Genomic DNA, 21,582 nt, shown 5'->3' with positions numbered 1-21,582 from the left:
ATCTGGTGCAATAACAAAACGTGTGTGCCAGTCTGCCCGCCCCCCCACGACAACCCCAATTCGCCAGTGACCTGCATTCCCTCCCCCCATCTCACATCCCCCCCCCAGCTTGTCAGCATGGTTTCCTCACCATCGTCCACTCAACTTGAGCTTACACTTGAGGAACTGCTAGACGTCCCACCCTCGCCGCACACTGTATGTTACATGATTGACTCCCGACCCTTTAGGCCAGCCATGGATCAGTGATTAATGTCAATTTATGTTAAGGATACACAAATCTGGGCGTGTCATCATTCGTTATTCCCCCTTTGTCAGGGGTTCCTTGGCTGCAGTTCCAAGAAGATGTTGGCTTCTTCCGGTGTTTGAAAAAAGATAGCTCGCCCCTCATGCTCTGTGTAGCCTGGCCGGGAACTGCATAGTGTACCGGCTAGCTCTGTCGCATAGTTGCTTCTTGACAGCAGTGTATGTTCATCTTGAGGTCTGTACTTTATCTGAAAAGTCCGGGAAGAGTCTGATTGTCACTTTTGTAGGTCACTGTGCCTTTGTCTCGAGCTTTGCGGAGAGCTGTCACTGTCCTGATAATTTAACATGCAGGCTATGATTGGGCAAGGCGGCGTCCCGGGGATCGGTCTCCTCCAGCTAGGTATCCGGTACGCTCTCTCCACAATGTACATCTGTGAGAATTCCTCAAGACCCAGTGCTTCCCATAGCATCTCTTCCACCACAGTTTCCATGTTCTTCTGCTCCACCGATTCTGGAACTCCAACAATTCTGAGATTGTTCCTGCGGGATCTGGACTCCAAGTCATCCTGCTTGTCGGTTAGTTCCTTTAGCACTCGGTGTACCATCGCCATATCCCTGGTCAGTGATATCGTTCTATCCTCCATGCCTGACACTCTCCCCTCTACCTTGTCCAGACGTTCCCCATGTTTGTTTAGGCAGACCTGCATGTGGTCAACCTTGCAGGTGAGTGTCGGGTTTCCCGTCCAAGGACTGTATGCTGGCCTGCAATTGGTTAAACATTACTTTGATTTTCTGGAAAGCTCCAGCCGGGTCCTGGGGTGCCACCTGAGATGGGGAGACAGATGTTCCTCCATTTGGTTTGTTGTTTCTGGGCTGTGAGGGAGTTTCAAACTGGAGTTTGGATGGCTGCTTGTGTCCTTTACCGGATTTGGACGTCTCCCCAGTTCTGAGGTTTACTGCGTGTGTTGAGGTGAGGTTTGTATCCAGATCATAGACCTGAGGCTTCCCTCCCCTTCTTTCAGCTGGTTACGTTCTCAATATTATACCCCTGTTGTGGCCGTTAAGGTGCCCAGTCTTGGCCGAGACTTATTCTTGGGGCGAGAGCCTTGTAGGTGCCCCACCTCAAGTTCCCTGGATGCTTTATAGTGCCCCTCCTGTCGAGTTCAAAGATCCTAGTGAGGAGGTATCTGATGAAGGAGAATACCCAGATGTGGGAATGAACTAGCTCCTTGTGACTCAGGGTTGATTCACATTTCCACTGCAACGTTCTCACCATGGGTCACCTCCCTTGCCCCACCTGTTCAGGACCCTACCCTGGTGTTGACTTCTTTTCCTGCACCTTGCTTTCACTGGTGTTGTCTGCGTGGACCCAGGGCATTCCTTTGGCCGTCAGAGTATTAACTCCACCTGGCCCACCTGAATGACTTTATTTTGTGGGAAATGGGTAGGCGCTTGTATGTGCTATGGGTTGGGTGGTCATCGGATCCCGGGTGTATCTACCCTTGCACTCAGACTGGTGTTTTGCCATTCTGCATCTCTGTATGATGGGCTCGTATGAGGCTAGATTAGAAAGTAGTGCCACTGAATGATTCTATAAATTCATGGGAGCTTTCTTGTCTAGCCATATCATCCACAATACCTAGGGTTGTGGCCGGGCATTGCCTATCAGTATCTCCTCCCTGGGGGTGTTCGAAATTCATCCCCTGGCCCGCGCATGCAGCTGTGATTCAAGCCCTGATTCTGTAGTACCCAGCAACGGTTCCATGTTACGGAAGTGAAATTGTCTCAGTTTTGATCCAAAATGGTTTGTCACTCTGGTCCATTGAGTGGAGGCACGTCTGTAGCTAATCCCCCCCCACCCCCAACACACCCCACAAGTCCTGTAAATGTCGCTGAAGTGAGCTGAACAGTGTCATTAACAAGTAGTCACTCTGCGCCCCATGTGACTTCTGTTTGGGAGACTAGATAATTCGGTAGGCAGGAGGCCCACAGTGCGTGCTAACACTGACCTTGTCTGCTGGATTGCCCCTCCGCTTGCCAGTGTTGTGTTCCCTCCAGTTCTCCGGCTTTTCCACCAGTGCTCCGGATCAGCTCCAGCTCTTACCCAGTGTAGTGGTATGTGACCTCCACATACGGGTTGGGGTGCTGCAATCCTCCCGTTCCGCCAGCGCCTCTGTACTGTGAGAGTCTGGCTCTGTGCGCCACTACTGGCTGTGGATCTCCTCGGGCTTCGGGAAGGAGGTGGGCCCAGGCTTCACCCATTCATTGCCTATGCACCTTCCCACGTGGGGGGTGCCCCAGGCTGTCCGCCCTTCCTATGGGGCAGGATATGACCGTACCTCCTACTATACGTTGGTGTCAGAGGGTGTAATGCGCGCCCTGGTATTGGGATGGTGTCAGGGCCGGCGCCCAGCTCGGCGCTGCTTCGAACTGTGCAGATGGAATCATCTGCTCCTGCTCACCATTCGGCATCAGATAGCAGTCAGATATCCCTTCCCAAGTGTCTCGTTCGGGCTTCGCTCTGAGGATTTTGGACTCTGGGTCTGGTCACCCCCAATCCTTGCCAGGCCTAGAGTAAGGGTTCACTCGGTTGCACTTCGCACTGGTCGTGCTCCGGCAAGCGCCTCTTCAGGATTACCGCATCGGGCCTCAGCTTCACAGTCTTCGCAGCGTTTCGGTGCATCGCTCTGTCATAGCGGCGAGCCAGGCTCCTCGCGCCGTCAGGTCGGATCCCTGCTGACCGTCGCCACTTTCCCCGGATGTACCAACACTGGTTTCTCCTGGCCGGAGCTGCCCGTGGGGATATGCTCCTTCGACTTGCTGGCTGTCGTCAGAGCCCTCTCTGATGCAGCTGCTCCTGCCTCACTCGTAAGGCGTCCCAGGTTTTCGAGCTTGGTGGCTGCTCCTCCTTCCACGCATACGGGCCTCCAACAGCTTCGGCCTGCGCAGGTATAACGTGGAGCCGCTTCACAACACCAATTCACATCAGGGTTTCGGTGGTCCAGATGGGTGAGTTGCCAATCTTCTCTCGGTGCCGGGAGTGTCTCTGGATTTGGACCGGATATTTGACGATGTGCTGGAGCTCACAGGCCCGCAGCCGTGTTGGCTGGGCTCTCTAGCGCACCCCTTCAGGGATTACTGAGTTTTACTTAAGCCTTCTGTGGATGTTTTTCTATATAGCATTCCCCGCTTTAAGAGGAAAAACCTTCTCCACACCCTCTCCGTCGGGAATTGCTTGTAAGAAAGCCTCTGCGAGGGCTAGATCATGTTGCTGGGCGAAGGCCAAGATGGAATAGATGGTAAGCTCTTCTCCCTTTTTCTCTTCAATGGTAGATGGTTCATCAGCTTCCCCAAAGCCTATCATACCTCTCTCTGGTTCTTCTGGTTCACTTTCTTTAAAACGAGGAAATGGAGCCCTTTCAAGAATCCCTTGGGCAATTTTGTCCCAACGATGTACTTCAAATGGGATTTCACCATGGTTCTGTAAGAGAACCTTTGTCTCCCCAGACATCAGGGTCGATGACACCTGCTAGAACGTCTATACCGTACTTCCAAGCCAGGCCAGATTTTGGAACCAATCTTATGTAACACCCAGAAGGGGGTGTTAAAACTGTCTCTGGGAATCATTCCTCTTTTCACAGAAGGGATTGTCTCCTCTCTGCTGCTACAGATGTCAAAGCCTATTGATTTTTTCATGTCATTAGAGGGGTTGGAGGCTCTATGACTAAGCTTCTGAAATTGTAGGGTTGCCCAACTTGTTTCAATTGAGTAACATCCCACTCCTGACGCTGTTAGGAAAGATTCCCATTTGTGAAGCTTTCCTCCAGTAGTTTACCCCCCTAATTTTTGCTGCTGTTTAAACACCATAGTCTGACTTGGAGCACAGGCTTCAGCTGCACTCCCCTGCGTTTTTCACTCACTTTGTTATGGGGAAACTGACATGCCCTTATATACAGTCAGTACTAGGAGACGTTGTCTCCCTTAGTCCTTTCCAATGTTGCAACTTTTCTGCAACATGTTACAAGTGCACAATGTACCTCACAGTAAAGTACAGTGAACATGGGTCTTTCTGTCATTTCCAAAGGCCCTAGACACCTTCAAAAGATTTATTTTTAGGAGAAGTGCAGATGTGGTGGAGGGGACAACCATGAGAATCTCAGTTTTATCGTTGTTTAGGCATAGCATGTGTGTTGCCATCCAGTTTTGGACAATGTTTGGTAGTGTCGATGGTAGCAGTGTCTTGGTCGTAAGAGCCTGAGATGGGAGGAGAATGTGGGTGTCATCGGCGTAGTTCGTGTATGAGATGCTGAGGACATCCAGGTGATCGAAGAGGGGTTTTGTATAGATGTTATATAGAGTCGGGGTAAGGCAAGAACCTTGGGGGATGCCGCTGGTCATGCCTCCTCACCCACACCAGGTACCATCTATGAAGACCCGAGAGGATCAGCTAGGAAGGATTTGATCCAGTCAGTGGCGGCTGGAGAGAAGTTTGCTTTGGTGGTGAGGTGATGGCAGAGAAACTATGGTCGACAAGATCAAAAGCAGCTGAGAGATCCAACATGAAGAGTAAGGCAGGTTTAGCTTTGTCTTTGATGTTGTCTAGTTGATTTTTCATATCAAGCACAGCAGTTTCCGTGCCATGCCCTCTGTGGAAGCCTGATTGATGGGTGTCAAGGATGTGGTTGGCTTCAATGTATTGTTGTACTTGGATGTGGGCTGCACGGTCGACTATCTTTAGAATGAAGGGCACTGTTGTGATAGGACGGTAGTTGGTAGGAATGGAGGGAGGTTCTTTTTAGTAGCGGGAGTACCCATGCTTCTTTCAGGGATGCTGGAACTGTTTTTGTGGAGAAGGAGGAATTGATTATGGCTGTGATGAATGGTGTTAGGGACTCTGCAAAGTCTTTGTTGATGGGTCCTGGGCAAATGTCACCTTTGCATCAGCTTTTGATTATGTTGGCTACTTCTAGTTCTGAGACAGGGTGAAGTCAAAAGGTGTGGATGATGGGGAGTGTAGTGGTTTGGCTCGGATGGCTTGTTGCTTGGAGCAGATTTTTTTCTGGAGTGTGCAGATTGTTCCTGTAAGGGCTTGGTGCACCCAGTTGTCGTCTACTGTGTGAACTGTGAGAAGGGTGACTGGCGCGTTCTATTCTCTTGGTGTGGCTGTTGGCTTTGGCGCTGTGTATGGCCTTTTTGTACTCTTTGGCGACAGAAGTGAATTTGACTTTGTTAGCTAAAGAAGGGGTTTTCCTCCAAGTAGTTTCTGCAGCACGTTCCAGGGTGCGCAAAGCAAGGAGCTCAGGGGTGAACCGTGAGTTTTTCTTTAGAGCAGGTTTGGCTTTTGCACTGTATGAGCGGCGCAAATATGTCAACTGCTTGAGCAATCGTGGCGTTGTAGAGATTGACTAGGGCCACAGGGTCGGTTGTTCTGTTAGTTGGCTTCTTGAGGTCTGAAAGGAATGGTGGGAGGTGGTCCTTGGTTAGGATCTTGGCGTAGCGGGCTGGGCCATTAGGTTTCATTGTGTGGCAGGAGGAGAGCCGTTTGCCCATTGGGATGTCAAAGGTGATGATGTGGTGATCTGACCATGGTAGGCTCGAGATGGTCAGGCAGGATATGTTAGTTTAAATCAGCAATCCAATCAAGGGTGCGGCCATGGATGTGGGTAGGGTCAGTGATTCGCTGAAGGAAGCCAGTGTGATCGAGAGAATGGCTACACTTTTGGCATATATGTCAGAGGGGTCGTTGAGGTCACCTAAAATGAGTTTGGAGCTCGGTTCTAATGAGGGATTGATGACATGTAAGAGATCTTCCTCGAAAGAGGTGTTGGGGCAACTCGGTCAGTAGATGAGGTGGAGATTGATGGTGCATGTTGGTGAAATTAAGAGCTTGGTGGCGAGTGATTTAGGGATAGGGCTAGAGTTAGTGGTTCTGATGGCAAGGGTGTGTTTGTAAATGAGTGTGACTCTGCCACCTCTGTTGAGGATTCTGTCGTTCCGTAGGATGGCATAGCCAGCGGGGATGGCCATGGATAATGCAAGGCCAGCGGTGGGATGGAGCCATGTTTCGGATATGGCGAGCAAGTCGAGGTTGTTGAGGTCAGGAGGTTGTGGATCTCAGGGACATGAGCTGGGACTGACCTGGCGTTGATTAAGGCACATTCGAGAGGAATGATATTGGTAGGGGTGGCAACATTCTTTTTTTTTTTTTTTTGACTGGGGGCGATATGGGTGGAGGGTAGGCCATGTGTACATACATTGGAACTTGTTTCTGGTATGGATGGGGGAGGAGCTGTGGATCGGGTTTGGAGTATCTGCTGGTGCGGGTTTGGAGACGATAGTTCCTGGTGGTGAGTGATGGAGGAAGGCTGTGATGGCAAGGGTGGGTCTTCTACAGCAGGTTTGGCGTCGGTGGTTTCGGTGGTGAAAGATGGAGGAATGCTGGTGAGAATGATACCCGGAACTCCAAATACAGTGCTAGGAGAATCTTCCTGAACATATAGAGCACATGTACCCTGGCCCTGAGGGCTTATGGTCTTTCAGGGAGCACATGCAATATTCTTGCCTCCGATTAGGCCGTAGATGAGGACTCATTTTGGAAAAGGTCTGGTAGTCTAGTGGGAATGCGCTGGAAAAATAGAGGGGCCTCTCGACAGAGAGGTGAATGTCTTTTGGTCTTAACCTCCCACCACAGATTACTTTGCTCGCCTTGGGTTTTGGATTCCATAGGAACATTCTTCGTGTGGCTTTGTAGTGAAACCAAAAACAGTGTCAATGTAATCGTTCCATGGCTATCATTACTTTTGATTGTGCAGCTCTTATTCTCTGTACATTCTAGCGATCCTGACAATAGAATACCAACTTTCTCCAAGATGTAGAAGCTTTTATCTAATAGCTTGTTGGCTGACCCTGGAATCAGGGTGTGTTACCACTGGTCCATGACTTGGCCAACAAGTGTGGGCACATTGTTGAAAATATGTAGAATCAACTGAAGTGTGTGCCATCTATTGTTGTTCCAGCTACATGACACACACCACACAGTTGTTTGTGCAGCACGCAATTTTTAAGATTCTTCTGCTACATTAAATGCTCACTGTAAAGTGCTATACCATTCATTGGGCCTACAGTACATCAAAACAAAAAATATATTTTGCACAACAATGTAAATTTACAGACTATGCTTAGTCACAATAATGCGAGAGACTGAAAATAGCCTACTATGGGTCGGATTGTATCATTCTTTTTTTGTTTCACTGATAAGAATGTTATTTTTGTACCAGATGCAAACTAAACACATTTGTTCCAGCCCGGGAATGTCATGTCTTTAATATTTGTCATTCATACACTTAAGTTACTGAGTTATGCACATGCTATAATTTTGTGTGCAATTATGTGACAATCACTGCATACCATTCATTCACAAATCATGTTCATTGACATTGTCTGGGTATGAGCATACAACCTGACATTTTTTGTCTTCTTCTCACACATATACTAGCTAGTGGGTGTTGGTTACTATGACTCCCTGCTCTTTCTTCTTCCCAGGGATTTCCTACAGCTCAGCCGACCAAAAAAAATACCTTAAAAAGATGACTCTTACCTAGGCCCAAACACATGACTCCTCTCTTCACCATGAATTGGTTGTTGACTCTCCCTTTCTCATGGGAAGCGACTTTGTCCTGTGGTAGAGTTCTTGTTTTTATGTGGATAATATCAAATTGTCAACTGGCTTGCCTCTCTGGTATATGCTGTGCATGACTTCAGCCAAGCAATTTATCAATTGGTCATGATCCTTCCCAGCTGACCTGCACCAAGCTTCTCTGATGTGTCTAGACGTACCTTCCAACCATATCCTGGAAAGTTCTGCACTTCGTGTGATGGGGCCAAGGGAGGTGTCCCAAAAACAAGCTACCTATTGATGTCACACATATAGGCTGGAAATTTAGACTGACATGAGGCAGCTGTGGATTACAATCTTGTATGAAAACATATGTAACAAGATATACGCAAAGGCCGGTATTACAAAAAATATATATTCAATTTTATTTTTCTGGTGTATGCTAAAAAGCAAGGACAGTAATGGTCCAAATTTGTTTTTAAAAAAAGACAGCATATAACAATAAATCAAAAACTGTATTCAAAAGCATATGAATATATCTATTAGTGATTGTCAAAATTCAATAAAGCCCATTGCTAATTTCAAGTGATGTTAGTAAAACCAGGTGACTTCCAATCATAAGTATTTATCAATCATTTTGCAGAGAAGTCCCTATGAAGAATGTGTCGACAGAAGTGTCTCTGTTTCCAGCCTTAGATATGTAAAACCACAAGGTAATATGTGTCGACTGTTGTAACCTGGACCATTTAGTTGCACAGTTGGTGACAGATTTAAGTTTCCAAACAACAGTTTTCAAGTCGATGGTTTTGACATTTTTGGTGAAGTTACACATGAGACATTTTCCGCATTTATAATGCCCTACAACTGGAGGAAGACTCCAGAGTGTCATTTGTGTAGGTAGGGTAGTGAGCTGTCTGGGGTATGTATGTACCAATTTGTCCCCAGGATTTTGTAACCGTTTAAAGGCAAAACGGGGAGGAAGAATAGAAAAGTACTCAGTATTGATCATCTTCCAGTTTTTGAGAATGGGCTTTCTCAGATCATTACTGACAGGGGTAAAGGATGTCGCACAAGTTATTTTTCCAGTTTGGTACTGTCTTGTTTGGCAAGGCAATCAATCCTTTGGATATTGGCCGCCCTTTTATAGGATCTTCTGATGGTGTGTGGGGGATGTCCTCCTGCTTTTAAATTGCTTTTCAATAGCTCACTATGGGCTACAAAATCTTGTTTCTCAGAGCAGTTCCGTCTGATACGTAAGAATTGGCCAAAAGGTAAATTTTCTTTTAGTGATTGCGGGTGAAAGCTATCAAAGTGAAGCAAGGTATTTTTTTGTGTTGGTTTTTTGTATAGACTAGTACCAATTAGGTTATTTGGCCATCAGTATATAAGTAAATCCAGGAAAGATATTCTTGTGTTATTAGCTTCCCAAGTGAAGTTCAAAGACACCTCACATTGATTAAGCCAAATGGTAAAGGTCTTGAGTTCTTCCATCGTGCCCCGCCAGATCATAAAAATATCATCAATATATCGATACCAAGCTTGGATGTTATTCACAAAGGGATTGGTGTCGATATATATGTAGTTTTTTCTCGAAATGATCCATGTATAGGTTAGCCAGGTCTGGGGCAAATGTAGCCCCCATACTGGTACCGTTCAGTTGTTGAAAGAAAACTGTCATGGATAAAGACATTTTTTGTCAAGGCGATAAGTATGCATTCAGCAATGAAAGCCGAAGGAGGTCGTTTATCTGCCCGTGTTTCAAGCAGTTCTAGCATGACATCAATACATTTCATCTGTGGTATGTTAGTGTAGAGAGATGTTATGTCAAGTGTGACAAAAATGTCATCAGTATGAATCGTAGGTCAATCCAAAATTTTTATCATTGCAGTGGAATCTTGTACGAATGATTTCATTTGGTTCACAAAAGGTCTCAAAAACACATCGGCATATACTGACAGGGGTTCTAAAAGTGAGCCGATAGCCGACACTATCGGGCGTCCCGGAGGAATAGTTAAATGCTTATGTATCTTGGGCAAACAATAGAAAGCCGGGGTGACTGGATTTTTATTGATCAAGAATAGTTTTTCTTCGTCGTTGATCCACCCTTGTTTGCTGCTTGCGTGTGTCACCAGGCTAACTATTTCTTCCATGATTTTCGTGGTTGGGTCTGATGGGCTAGATTTGTACACTAAAGGGTCGGACAATTGTTTGTCCACCTCGGTTTTATAGAGGTCGGAACCCCAGAGGACAATGCCTCCTCCTTTATCAGCCGGCTTGATTTATAAAAAGAGGGTTAGATTCCAGATTTTTTCAAAGCTAGGTGTTCTGATTTAGAGAGATTATCTCGGCATTTGTTTTTGTTGGCACATAGAAATCTAATTTCTCTTAGAATCTTGTTTTCAAGAGCTAATATGGAAGGGGACACAGCTAAACTATGGAGTAACCTGATGGACCAATGGGATATGCACAATTTGCACTGGCTGCGCTCCAAAGAGAACAAGAAAATACCAACATGGCAAAGAAATGTCCAAAAAGGAACTATCGACCACACTTTTGTATCAAAAGCTCTACTGAGTGTGGCAAAGTCTTTTGATGTGGTGAAAACGATCAACAGTGACCACAATATTTTAAAAAACGACCTGGCATTTCTGTAAGCCAGTGCAAGAGCTCATGATGCAAGGTCTAGAAGCTAATCCCAGTGGTAATCGCTTAAAGTTAACGGCGAAAGCCATCAGCGCAATAACGTCGGCATATAAAACTATCAGCAACAAGCTTATCGATAAGCCAGACAGAGTCGCCACTGTGGACTACGTGCCCTTATTGGAAACCTACCGCAGACCAAAGTCACAAGAGGACCCTAAGAAAGCAGTCCACAAACACAGCTACAATAAGGGACTGGTGAAGCAAAGAGAATCGTTGAGAAAAATCCAAAGACTGTCGAAAATCTCAAATTCCACAAACTTGCAAACGAAATATCGCATAGCGCATCGCCAGTATAAAAACTGGTTGAGACATCAACGTGCAAGTCTCCTACAACACAACGCAGAACAAATACTTTGTACACTTACGAAGAAAAGCAGTAAAGAATTCTGGTCCTTGATCCACGCGAAAACATCGAGTAGCCAGACCAACCTCCAGAACAACAAATGGGTGGATTTTTTCGAGTCTCTATATAAACAAGAGGATAGCCAGCCACTGACCACCTGGGGGCGCCAAGCGCCAGATTGGGACATACCTTGTGATGGCGACTCTATAACAGTGAAGATTAAAAAGCAAAAAAAATTCCAGAGCGCCAGGACCAGATGGCATTTCCAATATAGATCTGAAGAACAACGTTGTTATTTGGGCGCCACTTATTAGGCAGATCTTCCAGAATTGTACCATCTCTAAATCTGTGCCCCCCTCCTGGAAGACGTCAAACGTGGTCCCAATTTTCAAAAAAGGAGCGAAAGAAGATCCAAGAAATTACCGTCCGATAGCGCTCTTGGACGTTATTGGGAAGGTCTTTGGCTCTTGCGCCTTGGAGGGCCTGAACAGCTGGCTAAAAGAATCCAACTACAGAGACCAGACGGGGTTTGTCAGAAACATTGGCACCACTGCAAATATCCTGATTTTATGCTCTCTGAAAGCAAGGGTCCAACAAGGAGCGCCAAGAATATTCATGGCCTTCGTCGACCTTGTGCAGGCGTTCGACCGGTTGAGCCGTGAACACCTGTGGGACAAACTAGTTGGCAGGAACTGTCCGGACAAAATCCTGGCCCCAATAAGAGCTCTATACGAAGGCACTACCATGAGAGTCCGGCTGAATGGTGCGGGGACGTTATCAAAAGTAATCCACACTGCCCGAGGAGTAAAGCAGGGCTGTCCCCTAGCGCCAGCACTGTATAATGCCTACATCGCAGATCTGGAAGACGATTTCACCAAAACTAAATGTTTTCCACCGTCACTAGGAGGAGAGAAAATGCAGAGACTCCTTTATGTGGATGACATCATCTTACTCGATCAGACAGTGGTTGGGCTACAAAGGCAATTGAACAGCCTGCTCAAATATCTGGGAAACAACCATTTAGAACTGAACAAAAGCAAAACCAAGATCATGGCTTTCGAAACAACAACCCGAACAGCAGGCAAAGAAAAATGGAGTGTTGAAAATGAAAAAATCGAAATCGTAAAGAGCTTTAAATACTTGGGAGTGACGCTAAGTAACAGCACCACCGAAATACCAATTAAGGAGATGCTAATAGCAAAAACAAAGACCCTGTCAAGCCAAGCACGGATGATTGACAAGAAATTTGGAAAGTTCACATTGATCCCAGTCCGGTCTTTTTTCAAAGCTAAGGTCATCCCGAGCATAACATATGCAGCTGAAGCCATGCCCCAAATCCCGGAAAAGTTTTGGGACCGACTGGAAGGTCCATTTTGGAAGAAGGTACTGGGGCTACCGATGTCAGTGCCTATATGCCACATCAGACAAGAACTCTGCCTTCCATCTGTGAAGGGGATTGTGAACAGGAACACCCTGATGCTCTTCAGGAAAGTGATCATGGACTCTCCAGAGCCTGTTTTTGAGATTTTGAAGATCGAATTGACTAACGGGAAAAACAAAATACTGACATCATGGGCGGCCAATTGTGAAAATCTGCTACAAGAAGTGGCCTTGACGAGAGCAATCCTTATACAAAACCCAACGAAAGTTATGAAAAAACTAACTGAACTAGATTGGATCAAAACGCAGGACAGCGCCGCCTCCTACAAATCAACCAAAGACTTTCCAATAGTTCAAAAGAGAGTTAATGAGGTGAGAGGTTATTTGAAAAAATTTCCGGACAAACGGATGCGTAACACCTTTCTCAGAATCAGACTAAATCTCTTGAAGACAAACGAGATCTTGGCAAGAAGAGGAGTGTCAACTTCGGATAAATGCCGATACTGCAACACTAATCAGGTGGAATCTATTAGACACCTTTTGTTAAGGTGTAAGGGTACCCAAGAGGCTAGAGAAATCTACCTAATGAAACACCTGACCAACGTAACCACAGTGGACTAAGAAACCTGGTGGTACGGCTTGATGGGAGGGGAAGAAACTGAGTGGACACTGGCAGTGACCCTTTTTGTAAGCAAATTGGGCTTGTACAGGAGCTTAAAACAAGCTCAGGAGTTAAAAAGCCAACTACAAAGGATGCAGGAGTAAGTTGAAGCCTACATTCTAATCCTCCCTCACCTGGAGTGAATGAACTTAATCTGGAGGGACTAGGAGGAAGGAACTTTCTTTCTTATCACTCATTTTGTAAAAATTGTAAATTTGTATTACAATTAAATCAAATAAATAAATAAAAAGCTAATATTTCCGGTGATACCATCGATTGTAGTGGGGTAAAATTTGAAGTTTTTTTTTCCCCGAACTATTGTCATTGTCAGGTACTGGGTCATTTTTATCATGGAAGAAATATCTTAACCTAATGATACAAAAAAGTTGCGCATTTCAACTTCTGTTTGAAAGGCATCTGCTCTTGATACAGGACATTTACGCATGAATATACCAAAATACCCATATGTGCAAACAAGTCTTTCTAGGCACTCTAAAATGGCTGCCACGTTATTTCACAGCGACCGCCGCGTATATTACTATGCAATGATGTCAACACGCTAGCCGTTAGTTACATTAGGCAGATCACGTGACCAAACAGGAACCATCCACATCTGCACACGGATTTTGAAACGCTGTAACCGCATTGGAAAATAAGTAAGTTCGCCCTCCTCAAGGAATCACTACTGTATGCATTTGTAGTTAGTTACGTGTAGGATAATACCTATCATTCTGACACACGGCTCTTTCTTGAATTAATTATTATAGAACGTTCGAACAATAGGAGCATGCAGTAAGGGAGTTTGTCAAACTTGCCCCGCGATAGGAAACATCTTCTACCTGCTAACCCGAAAATACTTCTGGGAAATATAGTCACATGGGCCTAGAAGAAAGTTGAAGGTAGGAATAAATATACGCGTGTTTGAACTTTAGTAGAATAACTGCCGTAGGTCAGACACATGGTCATTATCCCTTGTATATGTTGTTTCCAATGCAGTTCGACATGGTGCTAAACATTCCAGCCGGACTATGATGCATCAACCTGCCAATATGGGCACATTCTACGCACTGAAAACAGACCTCGCCTAAACCTCTTTGAGCGTTTGCCTAAAGAAAGTATTAAGGTACCATTGTAGATAGAGGCTACTAATAAATAGGCACATTTAGAATCTACTGTCTGCTGTTTTCGCACTGATCCGATTAACCTCTCTATACTCTTCACTCTGGAGCACATATGAGGGTTTTGATTACCACTGAAGTATTATCAGGCTAAGTTGAAAACACGACATCTAACACCAGGTGTCCTCTGTGTGTCCTGACGAAAGCCTTAGTCGGACTACCAGGTGTCCAGGTTACAACAGTCGACACGTATTACCTTGTGGTTTTACATATCTAAGGCTGGAAACCGAGTCACTTCTGTCTACACATTCTTCATAGGGACTTTTCAGCAAAATTATTGATAAATACTTATGATTGGAAGTCACCTTGTTTTACTAACATCACTTGAAAGTTTTTTTTTTCCCCGATCTATTGTCATTGTCAGGTACTGGATCATTTTTATCATGGAAGAAATATCTTAACCTAATGATACAAAAAAGTTGCGCATTTCAACTTCTGTTTGAAAGGCATCTGCTCTTGATACAGGACATTTACGCATGAATATACCAAAATACCCATGTGTGCAAACAAGTCTTTCTAGGCACTCTAAAATGGCCGCCACGTTATTTCACAGCGACCGCCGCGTATATTACTATGCAATGATGTCAACACGCTAGCCGTTAGTTACATTAGGCAGATCACGTGACCAAACAGGAACCATCCACATCTGCACACGGATTTTGAAACGCTGTAACCGCGTTGGAAAATAAGTAAGTGCGCCCTCCTCAAGGAATCACTACTGTATGCATTTGTAGTTAGATACGTGTAGGATAATACCTATCATTCTGACACACGGCTCTTTCTTGAATTAATTATTATAGAACGTTCGAACAATAGGAGCATGCAGTAAGGGAGTTTGTCAAACTCGCCCCGCGATAGGAAACATCTTCTACCTGCTAACCCGAAAATACTTCTGGGAAATATAGTCACATGGGCCTAGAAGAAAGTTGAAGGTAGGAATAAATATACGCGTGTTTGAACTTTAGTAGAATAACTGCCGTAGGTCAGACACATGGTCATTATCCCTTGTATATGTTGTTTCCAATGCAGTTCGACATGGTGCTAAACATTCCAGCCGGACTATGATGCATCAACCTGCCAATATGGGCACATTCTACGCACTGAAAACAGACCTCGCCTAAACCTCTTTGAGCGTTTGCCTAAAGAAAGTATTAAGGTACCATTGTAGATAGAGGCTACTAATAAATAGGCACATTTAGAATCTACTGTCTGCTGTTTTCGCACTGATCCGATTAACCTCTCTATACTCTTCACTCTGGAGCACATATGAGGGTTTTGATTACCACTGAAGTATTATCAGGCTAAGTTAAATAAGAAAAACACTAAAGGATGAACAAGTTGCATCCAAATATTATGAAGTGGTATATTAAGTTTTGAATATTGATATATCTCTGATGCACATTTAGCATTTTGTTAAAGGTTTGGAAATATTAAGAAAAATGAGGCAACAGTATAATTACAATCTCTGATAGAGCCAGTTTTTAACAGTTTGATTTCTGTGTTTTTGTTTAGATACACTGGTTAACCCTTTAAGTGCCATTGTTGTCCCCCCCCCCCAGTGCCACGGGTTTTTTTTAAAAATCGCGGTACCCACCGCAAAACCCGCCCAACATTTCCCCCGTCATTAACCCCTTAAGTGCCACTGACGAGCCGGCTCGTCGGTGGCAACCTGGAGCGGTTTTTACCTATGAGCCGGCTCGTCGGTGGCATTTAAGAGGTTAATAAAAAGCGTCCCCCTTGAAAACACGACATCTAACACCAGGTGTCCTCTGTGTGTCCTGACGAAAGCCTTAGTCGGACTACCAGGTGTCCAGGTTACAACAGTCGACACGTATTACCTTGTGGTTTTACATATCTAAGGCTGGAAACCGAGTCACTTCTGTCTACACATTCTTCATAGGGACTTTTCTGCAAAATTATTGATAAATACTTATGATTGGAAGTCACCTTGTTTTACTAACATCACTTGAAATTAGCAATGGGCTTTATTGAATTTTGACAATCGCTAATAGAAATATTCATATGCTTTTGAATACAGTGTTTGATTTATTGTTGTTATGTTATATGCTGTCTTTTTTTAAAACAAATTTGGACCATTGCTGTCCTTGCTTTTTAGCATACACCAGAAAAATAAAATTGAATATATATTTTTTGTAATACCGGCCTTTGCGTATATCTTGTTACATATGTTTTCATACAAGATTGTTATCCACAGCTGCCTCATGTCAGTCTAAATTTCCATCCTATATGTGTGACATCAATAGGTAACTTGTTTTGGGACACCTCCTTTGTCTCTGTATTGTAGACCACATCCCACAAGCCCCTAACAAAAAAGTGGTCTTTTTTTGCTCACATAGCATTACCCACTTCTTGTGATGGTCCAGTTTGTTGTAGTTCTGAAGATGTCAGGCGTGAATAAGGATCATTTTAGTAGTGCACTTTGATAATGTGTAAGGGCTACTCATTTTATGCTACCTAATAGATCGTGTTCCATAGTTTTTCATTGTCATGGGAGCAGTTAGTATATCTTATGTATATCTGAAACTTTTCATTTGAATATCCATATTGATTCTGAAAATTGGGATTTTGTCACTGATATTTAGTTTATTTCCTTTGATTGCTGTTTTTCTACTAGAGAAAGCTAGAATACGATTTTGATTTTCTCTGTAGTGCTTAAGAAACTGTGTTGTCCTAAAACGTTGTGCGTTTTCTGAATCTGAAGGATCATAACCCTGTGACCCCTATTGATTTTCAGTGAAATTGTTAGAATGTGAAATCCTCTTTAAATTTCTTGTTTTTGAATATTTAGATTGCCCTGCTTTTTGTTCAGTTGGAGTCTGGACATGAGTTCAGATAATTGTGATGCAACCACTCCCTTACCTTGTATAAACCCTGTACTGGGGACCAACACAACACTCCTATTTATTTTAGAGTGTGACTCACACCATTTGAAGTTGCTTGAGCTAGCATGCAGGGGGAAATAACCATTGTAGGCATGCTGGCCAGGCTCAGTTAGAGACTTGTTGAACATCCTGCTTCTTTGCCCCCTCGCTGAGGCCACTATCCTTCTGCCTGTCCAGTACTTTGTTACCACTTTCTTTTCCAGGCATTGATGCATTTTCAGGATCTACCATGACCATTTGCCCAAAAACAAATGAAGTACAAATAAGTATGTTCGTGCTGCTGCCCGTGGAGACTCTCGCTGGAGACATTGATTGGGCTATATGTCTATCTAGCTGTTGAACAACTCCATTGACAACACTGTGTGCAGAATGCTGCAGTAAGATTCATTTTTTAACTTCAAAATGTATCCAATATTTTAGGCTTATCATAGTTCTGTCATAAGGCTCCTGGTCGATCAAAGGATAGCTTTTAAAATTCTGCGTTTGGTTTTTAAATGTCTACATATTTTGGGTCTTCATTTCCTCGTCGCTACAATTCATCGATATGTACCAGATAGCCCTCTTGATTTTTTGGATAAACAACTCTGATCATTCCATATTAAGTGTAAACCTAGAGGGAATATTGTTTTTTCTGTTTATATCATCTGCCTGTGGAGCTCTCTTGCTCTTTATCAACGCAAGGTACTCTATTGGTCCCTTTTCGAAAAACTGCAGAAGACTTTTCTATCTCGGCTGAGTTGGTCTTACCCTGTTTGCATTCATCATTTTTTAAACTTTTCATCTGCAATTCTGTTTGTTGTAGGTTATACTTTTTCAAAAATTAAAACAATTAAAATTCATTATTTGCGCTTGAGGATGCATGCTGTGTAATGTTCTCTCTCCAGTTAGAGGAAAATGTGAGCCGTTGGACCAGTCAGGTGGACTTTATGCTTTGTCGTTATGTTGATTGTCAGCAGATTCCATGAGAGATTGCTATGCTTTGCTAAATTGGTAAGCGAGCAATCTCCCTCTAGCCTAAAAATCTATATCAGGAATTTGAAACAGAACAGGATGTTGGGCAGCATTGGCATAGTCTTCTTAAATATGGAGAATCTTTTTTTATGAAGGCATTTAACTTCCTCCTACCTATCTCCTTGCAGTTTTATTTATAGCATCTTTTGATTTGGGCAGCAGTGTCTGTGGTTGTTCTTGTCTGAACATGTCTGCAAAAAAACATAAATGGTATAGTAATGCCATGTTCGATGTCAAATTATAAATGTTTGACTTCTAAGCACTGAGACATTGAGGAAGAGGAACCTATAAGGACATTCCAGTAGTGGCAGCTAGGGGTGGGTAGGGCTAGATGTTGGGGGATAATGAGGAGGAAAAAGGTCCTCCCAAAGCTCAGCAACCTCTTCAGACGTCATCAGCAACACAGGTGACCCATACTGCAGCACTGCACATACACTTCCAACTTTGCCTTTAACTGGCAAGTACCTGCAACACATATATTTTTGAATTGTCAAAAGAAATGTTTCAGTTTTTGCCGTTTCTGGGAATACGTTTGCACACTCAATATTTTGGGACATACCAAACAAAAGCTATGTGATAGCCTATGTTCCACAAAATTACATCAAAACAAGCGCAAAAAATTGACCACCCCTTCAGATTCCTATAAAGATGGAGGACCATCAGATGGCCCAGTCGGGCGATGCAGTCGTGAGTCAGCAAAGGGCCCACAGGCATAAGACAATGGTCATAAGGACTCAGACCCCAACAAGGCTCCTCATCTTCTTGGCCGAGAGCTTCAACAGCAGAGGTTTGGGTCCCACAACACGGGTGCCCTGCAAGGTTCGCAGCCCCAGAGCTGTGCTGGAGCCCTCATTCTGGATCTGTGTACCAGGTACAGCCCGAAGGCTCATCTGAGCCCCAGGAGGACCATCTTGATGAACTGGTTAGTGTGGCAGTGCTCTTTATGTCCCTCGCTTTTCCTCCATACTCGTGGGACGTCCCTCTTTCTCTGCATCGGATAGGATGAGCGTTACACGGCAGCCGCGCTGTGTACCTGTTGTACAACCCAGACAGTTATTGACATACACTTCCTGGAGCTCTACCTCACCCCCTGTGAAGCAAGTCCATGCTAACTTCAATGGCGGCCAGGGGCCACAGGAGTCTTTGTGTAATAAAGATCCCAGCAGCAGTCACACCCAAACAAGTCAGATCACGGAACAGAGCCTAGTCTTAATGACTTTTGTGAAATGGGAAAATACTAGCACAAATGTGCCCAATGCGCAACTAGTTGCTTACCTCGTATTCCGAGGAAGACCTCATTCTTGCTCACCTGCAGGTTGCAGACTAGCACAGGATGCTCCTGAACTGCAGCACAATCATCTGAATTATACAATAGCACTGATGCCATCAGACACACTTAAAGCCTCAATCATGGCTGCAAAATGGATAACACGCATAAATAAAGGCAATTGGGTGAATAACCACTACTGCATTGAGTATAAATACCATAACGAGTACATTGAGGAGGTCTTTAAAACGGAACCTATCTGAAGGCTTAAGACAACCAAATCAGAGAAGAGACCAATCTCTGAACAGTTAATCACAGCCTTGTGAGTATAAATGATGCTGGGGAAAACAAACAAGGTACAGCCTAAAAAGCAGATGTGCTGACCTCTGCACCCTGGTAGAAAAGCGAAACGGTTACCTTTTAATGAGTAAGGCCACCTACTGAAGGTGGAGAGGCAGGCATGCTGCCCATTTGTGGGAGAGATAATGCCACAGAGAAGAGTGGCCAATTAGAAGCAGAAACTACTGTTGTTCGTACTGGAGAGAATTGGGGAGCCTGAATTCTGGGCTGTTCCACCAGTGACCCAGATGAAAGACATTGAGAGGGAACCTGATCATTGACAGGATGGTGACCATATCCACTGCCTAGAGAAAACCTCATTGCTTCTCGAGTGGACGAATGTGCCTGTTGGTTGGGTGAAGAGAATAGCCAACCTGACATTGCCAACAAGGGAGGAGCAGGTCCCTGATAGAGAGAAGGAGAACCAGACACAAGACGAGTCGGAGTACAAAGTGCAATATTTCCCATAATGAATCCAGAAGTGAGGCTGATGGGCAGAAAGCCAATCCAGAAAGTACCTGAATTTTGGAGAAACCTGGATAAAGTAAATAATCCTTGGATACATTCCTGCAAATAACCCTTTTGTGTTAGATTTTAGAGTGGGATGGACATACTTAGAATCGGACTTTGAAATATTTTTTATGGCCTTAATTACAGACTAATTAAGACTAAGTTGAACTATTCTGATGACCGCCTTTGTTGGATAGACTAGAGTGTCGCCAGAGGATTTATTAAGGGTATCTTTGAGCGTTTTTTCAGGAAATACTTTCCAAGGTGGAGAACACCTACAATGTCCCCATTTTATGTCATCCCATCCTTATTCCTTAATGTAGAATGATCCCTTATGTTTTTAAGATGTTCCCTTAGTTCCGGGAGGCCTTTTTCCATCTTTACACAAACAACTGTTGGAAGAGATATATTGTAAACCTTTCTCACACAACAAGTACAGCTTAAGCAACAGAGGAATTTATATCAACCGCAGGAATGGGGTAACTTGCAGAGTCTGTACTGGACGTAAGTGACTTAACTTCCCTTCCTGTCATATTTTCTCTCCCTCTTCCCCAACCACATTTCCCTCCCATACCTGTTGGCATTCTTTCTCGTTCACTTCACTCACTCTGGGTCACATTCACACTTGTCCTCTTGCTCACAACTCTTTCTCATTCTCCCTAGCACTTACTGTCATTCTCGCTCTGTCTCAAGTTTTCGGATGTTCACCTCCTCACATTACCTCAGTCACTCTGACTGTCACTCTAATCGTGTGGTGGTCCCTCTGTTCAAGCTATGGCACTCTTTCTAAATGTTTCTTCAGTGTTTATTTTTGTCTTTTTAAAAATAAAATGCCTTGACTGAGATTTACTGATTATCTACAGCATTTTGGGTCTACGTTAGCAAACCTGAGCCCATGTTCCATTCCCCAGCGGATCTACCGGCAGGCACAAACTCTTCTGCGCAGCCTTCTGCCTTGGTCTGGCATCTCAGCAAAAAGTGGCATCGCCTACAGCCGAACTATGTGACAAACTGAGAAAACAGCTGAAAGTTTAAGATGGAGGTACTGTACTATAACACTGTGAAGGTACATTCTTAGAATACATCATTCTGTTGAGAGATGTGAGAAAGGAATGTAGTCCTAAGACCTCATGCAAAAAAGTAGAATGAAAGGGGATGGTGTAAGGAACAAAAGTTGACTTTTACATCTAGTGTGCAACGATTTTCACTTAGGAATGTCTTGGAAGTGACTGTGTAATTGTATGATACATCAGGAACAATATTAATATTGTGTTCTCCAGCATGGGATTTTTCATAGATTCCCATGCTGCTGAATATTACCCGTTGTCACTCTAGGAATCCTCAGTAACATTAAGCAGTTCAAGGAAACACAAGAAATTGCATTCACTTTAGTGTAACCTTAGTGTTGTTTTTAGCCAATCGACAGTGC

At 44.2% G+C, this 21,582-nt stretch overlaps 1 protein-coding gene across 2 annotated transcripts in view; it reads left to right on the top strand.

The window, feature by feature from the left end:
- Positions 1–21,582, top strand: part of NAA60 (N-alpha-acetyltransferase 60, NatF catalytic subunit) — a 265,408-nt gene that overhangs the window by 229,620 nt on the left and 14,206 nt on the right. For both annotated transcript variants that reach the window (XM_069646811.1, XM_069646810.1), the window contains one exon: positions 21,004–21,195. In XM_069646811.1, coding sequence (XP_069502912.1) covers positions 21,004–21,160 — 157 coding nt within the window. In that variant the 3' untranslated portion in view covers positions 21,161–21,195. The remainder of the gene's footprint in view (positions 1–21,003; positions 21,196–21,582) is intronic.

Source organism: Ambystoma mexicanum, chromosome 2q, assembly GCF_040938575.1.
Source record: "Ambystoma mexicanum isolate Mex_15411 chromosome 2q, UKY_AmexF1_1, whole genome shotgun sequence".
Lineage (NCBI taxonomy): Eukaryota > Metazoa > Chordata > Amphibia > Caudata > Ambystomatidae > Ambystoma > Ambystoma mexicanum.
Note: the sequence above shows the minus strand (reverse complement) of the source record. Positions and strands in the feature narration are given on the sequence as shown.